The 12,504-nt window shown below is 30.8% G+C and overlaps 1 protein-coding gene across 1 annotated transcript; it reads left to right on the top strand.

The window, feature by feature from the left end:
• Window positions 1–3,797: 3,797 nt before the first annotated feature.
• Window positions 3,798–6,521, top strand: LOC109119476 (ubiquitin domain-containing protein DSK2b-like). Its single transcript, XM_069294641.1, has 2 exons — window positions 3,798–4,289; window positions 5,555–6,521. The coding sequence occupies exons 1-2, from the start codon at window positions 4,043–4,045 to the stop codon at window positions 6,307–6,309; spliced, it is 1,002 nt and encodes a 333-aa protein (XP_069150742.1). The 5' UTR covers window positions 3,798–4,042; the 3' UTR covers window positions 6,310–6,521.
• The last annotated feature ends 5,983 nt before the right edge of the window (window positions 6,522–12,504 follow it).

The following is a 12,504-nucleotide window of genomic DNA, read 5'->3' as shown; positions in this document are numbered from 1 at the left end:
CTGAATATATCTTGCACTCTATAAGAAAAAAGCAAGTGAAATATCAATAAAGGTCATATTATACTTGTAGGATTACATCTCTAGTTTCAAGCATACGTAATTATAATATAATATTAGTATAACTTACATAAATCCTATATTATAAGATTAAAATTATATCCTATCCTTACTCTTTTCAATATGTTGCGCTAAAACAGGAAATAAATCTGAAAATCTAATCAAATTTCATAAATTACGCTTACGTATCTTCTTTATCAATTAGACAGATGTTAATCCTAACAAAACAGAGAAATTTAAAATTCAAATTCCTTCCCTTTTCTTTGTTAAAGAAACCTTTCAAAGTGATGAAGAGATACAATATTTTGATGTGTGCAATTGTGTGTGTTGAAGATAGAAAAAGGGACCATTCTCTTAACGTATATACTTGAATCAAGAATTGATAATTCATGTTACATACAAATAACAATATATATAGTTGATTCAAACAATTTAAATGTGAAGGTGAAGCAAATGTACATGGATAAAGCTAATTTAATGGTTGTAATGACAAAATACAAAATAGATCATAGCTTGAATTTTTGAGTTATAATATCTGATAACAAAAGGTATGTGACCAGAATTATTGTTTTGTAATACACTCTTTTTTTTACTTTTTGAATATTTAAGTATTAAACATTGTTAGTTACAAGTTGATACATCACTAGTTTGCTGCCTATGTGTTGGCTTCTTAGATCTATGTATCAATTGTGGTTATTATAAAGAACCATGTACATGTTTATTCGTTCTTCTTATTATTTGTAATCTATCATTATAGAGGCATGAATAATTAAGACACATATTTTTTTTAATGTATTTGTTAGTATATTAATCATGATACACTTCTAGTTAGAACTTGATATATTACGAATTCGTCGCAACTGTGTTGATTTTTAGATTTGTGTATCAATGTGTGGTTATTATAAAGTATCGAGTACATGTTAATTTGTTCTTCTTATTTTCTGCAATGCATCATTATAGAGGCATGAGTAATTAAGGCACACAATTTTTTGTTTTTTAAATATATTTATTAATATATTATTCATGATACATTCTAGTTACAACCTTATACATTACTACTTTTTCGCATATGTGTTGAATTTTAGATCTATGTATCAATTTATGGTTATTATAAAATATCATGTACATATGCCAATTCATTCTTATTATATTTTTGTAATGTATCATTATGGAGCCATGTGTAATTAAGTCATACGCTTTTTTTTTTGAGTGTGTTTATTAATATATTTGTCATGATACATTGTTAGTTACAACTTGATACGTTACTAGTTTGTCGCATATGTGTTCGATTTTTTTAGATCTATGTATCAATGTGTGGTTATTATAAAGTATCAGGTATACATTAATTCGTTCATCTTATTTTTTTGTAATGTATCATTATAGATGCATGAGTAATTAAGTCACAAAGATATGAAAAGTTTATATAAGTCAGTTGATGTATATCTGACACATAAGATTTGTTGTGAACAATAATATGTTAGCCCCTAGGTTGTATTTATGGTCTATTACGAATACTGTTAATAATGTATCTTGAACTTTTTTTTTAGTTTTGTTTTTTATTGAAAATGATACATGAAACAATGCTTCTTTTTACTATACATGGTACACATAAAGCTATATATTAGTTTATTTTTTTGAAGATTGTTGTTGGAGATTGAAGACATCTGTTAAAAAAAATTGGATATATTTAAATTGAGGTACTACAATCGTGAACATAAAAGAATCAATGCCAGATAAGGACGATTTATCAGTTCCAGAATGCATTTTTGAAGAAATTTTCTTGCCACAAAGATGTAAAAGGATGTCTGGACGACCAAGAAAAAGAAGAAAGAAAAATTCAGATGAATAGCTAACACAAAGTGTTGTGGACATTGTAAATAAGAAGATCACAATCGAAGAACTTGTACTTTCTTTTTCGAAATATAGTTGAGGAAGTTTTTATTTAGAATATTGTGATGTTTCAGAATAATAATTTTCAAATAATAATCGTTCAATTTATAAATTTTTCATTGTTACAAATATATACATTACAAAGTATTGTTAGCTTATTAATTTCTGATACAATAAATTGAAATGTTACAATTTTCAGTTTTATCTATATTTCTAATTGGTAATAATTTGTTCACATGGTAAAATTATATAAAATTTTAAGAATTTGATACAAGCTATTATGTTTCAAATACATTATTTATATAATGTATGATTTTATTTTTGATACTAATGTATCTGATATAGAGTGATCGCAAAGTGTTATGTGTAAATATGATAAAGTGTAGTTATTCATGTATCACAACAAAAAAGAATTAAGTTATAAAGATAATACGTGTTTAAAATAAATATTGTAGTGATTAAATATTTAATACAATATTCAATATATTGAGCAATCTCAATACTAAAAGAATATTTATATATTTATCAAAAATTTATAGATGAAAAATAAGTACCATGGACAAATTAAAAAAAAATCAGAAAAAATGGAAAAAACGATGAAAAAAACCCAACAAAGTTAAGATGATAAAACAATTTAAAATTAATTTTCTGGAGAGATAAATCTTTTAAATTCAAATTAGGATGAAGTGATAAACATAATGGAGAAATTAATTGAAAAGATCACAATAATAAAAAAATGAGAGAGATTTGTGGAGTGAGATTAGAATGTGATAAACATGGAGGATATGGGGAGTGAGAATTATGTATCTAGAAATATTTGTGCTCAAAATAAGGGATTTTGAAATTTTTTTAAAATAGTAGGGAATAATGAAAATTATGAAAACAAAATGTGTGTATATATATGTAATTTTTCCATAATTTTATTCTTTTTATGCATAATTTTCTTAATTGTTATCTTCGTTGCTAATATATTTTAAATTAGTTTATACTTTTCAATGTTTAGATATATTATTTTATTTGGACTTGTAAATATTTATGAATTTTTTTTATTTTGTAGTCGAACAGAAGTCACAGTTACATTAGGTCGAAAATTTTATCAATTTACTTTGTAAATATCTTAATTTGCATCCAAATAACTATAGCCTTGAATCTTATCAGATTGAATATATTGATATTTCAATAAAAATATTTTGTACTCATGTAAAATTAACCGCTCAATTTGAAGATGGTTAGCTAAACACATGAAAATCAAATACAATATGATGACTTTCTCTTCTAAAGGCGGGGGTGAAGACTCCATTGCGGCATTAAGTAAGGAATTTGAGGAAATCAAGGCGCATCCACTTCGTCATCTCAGCCTATTTATATGCAATAGGTAGAAAAGATTCTGCCCTTCTAGCCTCGAGTAGTGGACTTCACATTTAGTTAACATTTATAATTTACAAGTTCCAAACCTATGACCTAGATAAAAGTAAAAATATATTTGATATCTTTTTCAATCATTGTGTAATTTTAAGAAAATCGAAAGAACTAATTAATTAAAATTGAAATAGAAGAATCAATTTTATCTTAGTGTATTTTTGTTTATAATTTTGATAAATCAACATATATGGTTTAATTATTTTTAATGAAATACCAAATCATTCCTACCTGTGATTTTACAAAAAATATATTGTTATAATGAATTCTATTTTATGTTATAGGTAAAATGTTATTATACGAAAATAAATAATATAAAAAAAATATTACTTTTTGAAGAAAATCAGTCCATTATAAAAAAAATCACCTTAAAAAATAATCGACCCTCATAGAAAGATTTAAAGAAAGAGAAAAATAAATTAAAATAACTTTAATCAAGTGAATTAACTAAAATAAATTAACAAATATGACATATGAAATGAACACGTGGAAGTAGTGTAATGTTTTTGTTCTTATATAAACACCAAAACAATTTAAGTTACTTCACTCTTTTGGCTCTTTCCGTCTAAGTGTGAAATGCACTGAGCTAAGCTACCTCTTCAATTTCTTCTACTCTCATTCTCACCGATTCAATCCACATTTTTCATACTTGTTGCTGAGGAGACGTAATTTCAGTATGGACGGAGGTGATACTTATCAAACGGTGAAAGACGATTCCGTCGACATCGCCGGCGGTGGTGAAACGGTCACCATCAACATCCGATGTGTTAACGACTCCAAATTATCTGTTCAAGTCAGCCTCGATTCCACCGTCGGATTATTCAAGTCCATCCTTTCCCAGCCGACTGATATCCCTGCTGAGGAGCAGAAAGTTATCTATAACGGCCGGATCTTAAAGGATGATCAAACCCTAAAAAGCTGTGGTAATAATTAATTTCTCTTATCTAAATATTTTTTTTCTACTTTATTAGTAATGCTGAATTATTTGTGTTTACTTTTTATTACTCATGTTGCTGATCAATCAATCAAATGTACCTCAATTACGAACTTTTTAGGGCTTGTGATATTAATGTTGTAAACATTGTTAAAAAATAATTATTTAAAAGAATATTTGTATGTTTTGTAACTTGTATGTTATATAGAGGTGCATGTTAAATATTTGACAGTTCAGATTTTTTTTGGGCTTTAACTACTGAATGTAGAGAACTGTACTTCGGTTGGCTTGGGATTGTATGCTAATGCATTTTCCTGTTCGGAGGAGTAATTTGAATTATTTGTTCATTGTGGAAATAATGCATTGAGAAGTGTTTTAACAAGAAAAAGAAATAATGCATATAGAAGTTGTTTCCTGAAATGGAGGAGAATCTGGTTTTGGAAAATAATTCATTGGAACTATTAGTGGGTGTTGAGATTGTGGATATTCTCAGAATGTAGAAGTATCTTCTTTGACTGTTATGTGAAGGAGATATCCTGCAATTGAAGGGAGTAGTAATTTTTGAAAGCCTACATTCGACTCCTACGTACAATACTTGACGTCATGAGCTCATTCGCTCCATATTGATAGGTAGGATTACATTGACAAAATATTCCTTAATTTCTTGATTTAGAAGTGCAAATTTAATATCTGTGTGCAAATTTAACCTCTTTGTTTGTGTTCTTTCCAGAATAGATGGAAATAATCGATAAGTTGTGTGTTAACGCATCAGGACCAAATTTTGATTCTAATAGATTTAAAGTCTTGCTTATTTGTTACAATATACTCCCTAATCTGGCATGTTTTGTCTTGGGATAAGAAATAGGTAAAGGTCAATAAGTGGAAAAAAGTAATATAAAGGAATGATGCAGTGGTATTGGGGTTTATTGGGCTTTTATTAGAGTATGAAGTTGTGTACGTGGATCTCCAATAGCAGGTAATCTGCATATTTGTTGCAGTTCAGTTTCCATTTTACTACGTAGATTTGATTTAGCATGTATTCTCTTGTCTTTAACATGATGCTACTTAATTCCAATTATGTTGATCTGATTCATGATTGATTACTTACAACCACATAACATTTTGTATTGAGCTTTGGAATCTTATACTATCAAGATGCATGGAGCTTCTATTTTATCTGCTCTCTTGTTGCATGTTATCAGCTGTCAGAATAAGAATCATAGTAAATTTAATTTTAATATTTGTGGCGAGCAGGTCTGGAGGCAGACCACACAGTTCATCTTATTCGAGGTTCTGCTACAGCTGCTTTTGCTAGTGCAACCAATGTTGTAAATCCAAATGCTAATCAGGATGCTCCCAGGGTTGTTGTTCCCACTACAGGGGGGCTGTTTGTCAGAGTCGGTGGAGGTCCACTCTTTTCTAGACTTGGAAGTAGAGGTGGTTCGTTTAGAGCTGGACTTCCAGATTTTGAGCAGGTCCAGCAACATGACTCCAACATGATGAGAGAGATATTGAATATGCCTCTAGTTCAGGATCTAGTGAATGAACCAGAAATCATCTGCAACTTTATCGTGAACAGTCCTCAAATGCGAGAGTATGTGAATCTTAATCCTGAGCTCCCACACATATTCAATGACCCTGCTATATTTCTCCAGATATGGGAGGCTGCACGTAATGAACTCATGCATGAGACGATAAGAACTATTCAATGGTCATTGAGCCACACTGAATCGTCTCCTGAGGAATTTAACATGCTAAGGCACATGTATGAGAATGTCGAAGATCCATTTCTGAATGCAACAAGCATGGCTGGAGATACAAGAAATGATTCAGGGACAAACCCGTTCGTGGATCTTTTGGGAGCCCAGGAACAAGGTAGAAACCGGTCAACTAACCCTCCAGCTACTGGTTCTGATACAACTGCTAATCCTCATGCTCCAAACTCGAACCCTCTTTCGGATCCTTGGGCATCAGCTGACTGTAAGTTTCTTGCAAGTTTGTGGATCTAATTCTATTTGCCGCTAGATTTAACCTTGTTACTTCATCTCCTATCTTGTTCACAGGGTCTTCTGCATATTAAAAGAAAATTTTTATCTCTTTCCTATTTCTCGTTCTGGAGATGCTTTCATGCATCTTCACAGCTTGGGTGCCATGAAGTAATCATACTCATGCAATTTGTACTTAGAACTTGAACATTTGAACACCTGTTCTCTATAGCTACTTTTTTTCTTTGTTTTTCTCTGGTAAAAATATTTCAAAGTTTAGCATAATTTTGTCAGGATTTCTTAGAAACAATTTTATACTTTTAACTATATCAGCTAATGTCTTATGTATGTAGCATTCATTATCTTGCTTCCCCCCCCCCCCCCCCCTTCCCCCTTTTTCAACTACTTTTGATAAGCGGGGTATTGTCTTTTTACTCTATTTTGCAGTTGGAGGTGCCCAAATGAATACCGCTCCCAGATCAAATACTTCTAGGAATATTTGGGGACCCTCTCCTGGTGGTTTGGATGACATAGCAGATTTGCAGCGAATGCTAGGTGGCATACCTGGCGCCTCTTCTGAAAATCAGTTAATAGGATACCCATCCATCTCACAGATAATGCAGCACATAAACCAGGTATTTATTTATTTAATTTGTACTAAAGCTTACAAACAGTAATCGAGTTTAAGGTTTTATTCTTTTCTCTCCTGGTTTTCTTTTTTTGTTGTTTGTGATGGAGAATTTCTTGTCAAGCTTCTTATTTCTTGAGTATCTTTGTGGTTAGATTATGAGGATCGACCCCAACTCTTATCCTGGGGATATGATGCCAAATACTGAATTAATTCATCAGTTGATGTCCTCTGAGAGGATGCAGGTAAAGAATTTTTGCATGCTGTCTTTAAGTTTTGCTTGTTGGAATTGTAGAATCTGTAAGTGGTGCATGCAGTGTGGCAAATCTAGAAAATCGGGTATCACTCTCTTTTTGATATATAAAGGTTTATGATAACTTAGAACTCAATGAGGTAAAAGTTATGTTAGAAATATGTTTAGAGCCTGTTTGGATTGGCTCTGGGCTTAGTGTAACCATTCTCATTAGTGGTCGTACTGATTACTGAAATGGCACTAAATATGAATGCTGGACATCTGTAAGGAAAAAGAATAAAAACATTTACTATGAAAAACAAAGGGGAAAATAGCAACAGAAAAAATCAAACAAAAAAATATTGTCTATTTGTTATTCGTTTCTCTTATTGGACACCATTGAACTACTTTCAACCCTTGCAATTATTTTTTTAGATTCATTTTCTTACTAATCTAAATAAGCTAAGCTCCGACAATGTTAATTTATCAAAAATAAACTTTGCAGATTTTAGTGTCAAGTATGACATGATAGACATTGTCCTTCAGATTTTATTATTTCAATACAGAACTATACTTCAGATTTTATTATTTATGTGTCTACAGACTTTATTGTTCACTGAAACTGTTTTCATCATCATTTCATTAAATATTAGAATATTAATATGTCTATTTATTTCTCTTGAACATGATGTATGTTTTTATGTCAGATTACTGTTAAGTGTCACTGACATGTTTTCTGATCACAATATAAGACATTTCGGATTGGACATTTTTCATCTATATAATTTAAAAGTCATTATATTGCCCATTTGGAGGTACCAAGGGTTTAAAAGAGAATCCTTTTGATATGTGTCTGGAAATAATTGTTTTTTTTTTTGAAATTTTTTTTGCCTTTTATTCATCTTCAACAAAAAGACGCGTGATTTTATTCATATGTTTCTGGACATAGAGCATGATGTGTGCATAATTCTTCGGGTATGTTCTTCCATCATTCCTTTCTATTTTTTTACAATCGTTCTTTTTCCTTTTAGGAATATCTGGTAAACCAAGGGCTATTTCCTTACCTTGATCAGCCGCAATCAAACCAGTAAGTATGGACATATATCTATGGATTTTCACTTGGCTGGAGAATCTCACACCTCCTGATTCAGCTGATATGATGATATGCATCTCCTTGTCTCATTATTACTCATTGTTTCTTGTCCTACAAGTCACCAAAGGAAAAAGAAATATTACTTAGATTCATATTTCACTTGCCAAAAAATAGTCTAAGCCTTTCTAATTAGGTTGGATAAAAGATAAACTTGTGAGTGGCTCGAGATTTTTACTCTGATTATTTGGATCAATGGGGTAATTTTCCTCCTTGCGTCTATCACTTCTGACAAAGTATCTTTTCCGCATGCAGAGAACAAGATCAGGACGAAGCTGACGAAACAGGTAATATCATTCTATATATTTCCCAATTTGATATCCTTGTAACTGTAAATATACCCTTAGGTTTGGAGGGAATGATCTCTTGATTTAGGAGCAAATAAATCCTCTTACAATATTTTACAAATGTTACTTAAGTATAGTATTTTAATGCAAAACTAGCCTATAAGGAGCAATACACTTAATATTTTTGTGATGCACATTATTTGTGATGTTTCATATAAATGGACAACTTCTTTGTATTGTTACATGGTATATGAAATTTGAGATTTTACAAGGGCGACAGAACTGATTTGGATTTATACCTGTTAGGAGTTTATTTTTTTGTTAAAAATATTGATTGAAATTTATAGGTTGAGAATGCGGGTTTGGTGGGAATATAGAAGACACAATTTCAGATAAAATATATAAATGTCAGAAATGAACTGTACAAAAGAGTGATATTAGTATGAGAATAACGAGATGAGATATAAATTTGTATCCGGAAAAGGTGGTTTATTGTGGAGATCTGTATAATACTATTTTACACTTATGAATAAGCTGAAGAAAGGTTGGATGATGAATGCTTATTTTAGATGATACTCTTTAATTGGTGATATTAGCGAGAAAGTCAACTGAGGTTGGAACAGTTGGAACTGTGATGAAGAACTCTGGTGTTAGCCTTTTATTTAGGTTAATTAGAAATAAAACAAACTACCTATAAAAAGTAGAAATTTGACAAACTATGTTCACTGTAAGTTATAATAAGATCACTCGAATGAGATCACTAGATGAGATAGTGGTGCCCAAATGTAGAGAGTGGAAATATTTGCTCTCATATTTGAGGAGAATGATATGATTGATGAAGATGTTACACAAGCTAAAAGAGGATTGTGGAAACGGAGGAGTGCTAAGACAGTTGTGTTATACGTGAACGCTTAAACACAAGTTGTATGCAACGGCAGCGAGATCAGAGATGTTATATGGGAGTGATTATGAGTAATGTAAATCCATGTGTATCCACAAGATAAATTTCCTAAAAATTGCGTGGATATATAGTCATACGGGGTCATTAAGATTAGAATTATCACATCTGACCCAAAAAAACACATGATAAGATGAGAGTCTGGCTTTCTATGTCCTATGTAGACCTCCACATGCATTGGTCAGTATGTGCGAAAACATGATGATTGAAGGTGATAAAAGAAGAGAGGGATAGAAAGTTGTATTTGAGAGACTTGTAGATCTCGACATCAATATGAATTTAATGTCAGATCATAATACAATAGAAGCAAAGAATCTATACATGAGTTACTCTTTTATCAGGTCAAGTCTTTGGTAGGAATCTCTTTTTGTTGTTGGATACTTGTTTGTTCGACTAACGGGATTTAGAGAAAGTCTAGTTCTAGGCAAAAATCTTAGTGTTTATTTTTTAGAGTTAGGGAATCTAATAATTGTGGGTGATTTTAACTCACATCAACTGTGGGTGACTTTAATAATTGCAGAATATCAGAACGGGGCAATGGAAGTGGCGAGGAACGTGGTTGATAGTACTCTAGAGAGGCCAAGTTTGCATGAATTCCCCGGATTAAATAATTGTTAGTTTATTTTTCGTCTTTCTCATTCTCTCTCTATATATCTCGGACTTAACTCGGATGCTCATATTCCTGTTGACATCTTATTGCAGTAGGCCCAGAGGAATTATATGCTATGCTGTTTCTCCAGGTCGTTAGATTACATCGGATTCTTTGACAGTGAAGAAGCACTTATTGCCGTGGAGGAACTTGAAATTGTTGATGTAGACAGATGAAAAGGAGATTGGCGGAGGAACTAGTTCTTCAGTTCATTGTACATGCTATGTTAAATTGTTCATTATCATATGATTTTATTGCCTACTTTCCTGTAGCATTTTGTTTTTGCTTTGCTAGGTGGATTCAATTTGATCATAGCTATGCTTCGAAAAAGGGTCAAAAATACCTCTAACCTACCCAAAAACCCTCACAAACATTTTTATCTAAAAATACTGTCAATTACTCATTATTTTTGGTGCAAATATACTCCTCTTCCCCTCCCCCCCTTTGATTAAAAAATGCCTTTATAATATTAATAATGTTGTATCTAGAATTCAGTAATTTTCCTTCTACAATCTATATATCCATAGTCCAAATCCTCAATTTTCCTATTAATCAAAAGTGATAAAAAGATTTACATCACCTTTTAATTCTTAGATTGTTATTAATGTTAAATGTCTTGTTTTAAAACCTAGTTAATTTTGATTCTTATATTTCATAATTGTGGCCGGCAATTGCATTATTACAGTTGATATTTGGTTGCATAGGATTTCTAAGAAATTGTAGGTACTTGATGATACATAAGGAGGTGAACCTTCACTAATACTAATTAGTCTAATTAAGAATTGGAGGCACAAAATATCGAGCAAAATATTTCACTTAGCTTCTATAATTAGAGCTATGTATGTACTCTTGTTTTGTATCTCTAATTTTTGTTGTTGTGATTGAATAAGTTTATACCTACTCTACATAAAACGTCTCATCTCGCGCATTTACCTCTCAAAACATTTTGTTCAAGTCCGTCCATAATAGTTTTATTTGGACTTTGTTGAAACATTGTTACTTTTGAATTGTACTATCAATCACCAAATAGACACTTTATGAATCTTAAACATCTCTCTAAAAACATACATCAAAAGGGACGTTCGCCCATTTATGAGGTAACTATAACACTGTCATTTCCATTAACCCTCAGTCACTTCATCCAAAATAATATATTACGTCAACTTTAAAAGTAGTCCGCGCCCTACAATTCTTTTTATATCTTTCTCAATTTTAAATGCATTATGAAGTTTTTTCAATAATAAAAATATGAAAAAACTTGAGCCTTTGTTTTCATAAAATAAAATTTTCTATTATTTGCTTGCAGCAGTAGTAATAAACTAACAATACTAATAGTAATACTAATAGTTATAGTAATTTTCAAAAAATAAATGTTGCGGTTCATTCAAATACGGGCGTACTCTATTATATTCTTTTAGGATAATTAAAACCAACTAAATAAGGCAAAACGACTTCGTTTTTTTTATGAGCATGTTTTATCCCAAAAAAAAAATCGATTGACCATTTTCCTGAAATAATAAAACAAGAAAACCAGTTAATATCCAAAGAACTTGAAGTGAACAACATAATATGGTACCTTTGAAAGTGCACAACTCCAAAACTTATGGCCATAATTTCTTGGAGTCCTTAATGTTTTCATTTTGCAAAATACTCTTTGCTTTTACAAATATCTAATCCAATTGAATATCTAGACTTTTCGAATTATTAAAATATAACTGTTAATTTTGAAAAATTAAACTATATATATAGTATAAAAAAGTAAAAGTTGAATGAGAAAATGTGGAGCAAATAATACATATTTATTATTGAAGAAAGGAATAAAACTTCACATGAGGAAGAAAAATATGTAGGTTAAAGTAAGGAAATAATATAAAGAAATTATAGTTCCCCTATTTTAAAGTTTGTGAATATTTTTTTGCATGGATCCGGAGTTAACAAGGATGATCAATATTAAAGATGATAGTTATAGCTCGTCCATTTATGAATGAACTGTCCATTTTGGTGTGTTATAAGAGCTTCTCTTGATGTTTAGGGTTCAAGAAATGTCAATTTTATTGCTGGACTTGCTACATGCATGCATACTATCCTTAGAGAAATATGATAAGCTGTATTGTCAAATGATCAATGAGTGTGGATTGAGAATTTTGTTGTGGTCTAGTGATTAATAAATTAAGGGGGTTGAGAATTACGATATCTTAATATTAAAATACAATAAAAGCAAAAATAATAGGTTATTTTTCCCTAATTGTCCCTAATATTGATGGGGAAAAAATACATGATATCATATTGTTGATGGAAGATAACAATTATCCTAT

The sequence above is a fragment of the Solanum lycopersicum genome, chromosome 2 (genome assembly GCF_036512215.1).
Source record: "Solanum lycopersicum chromosome 2, SLM_r2.1".
Taxonomy (NCBI): Eukaryota; Viridiplantae; Streptophyta; class Magnoliopsida; order Solanales; family Solanaceae; genus Solanum; species Solanum lycopersicum.
Note: the sequence above shows the minus strand (reverse complement) of the source record. Positions and strands in the feature narration are given on the sequence as shown.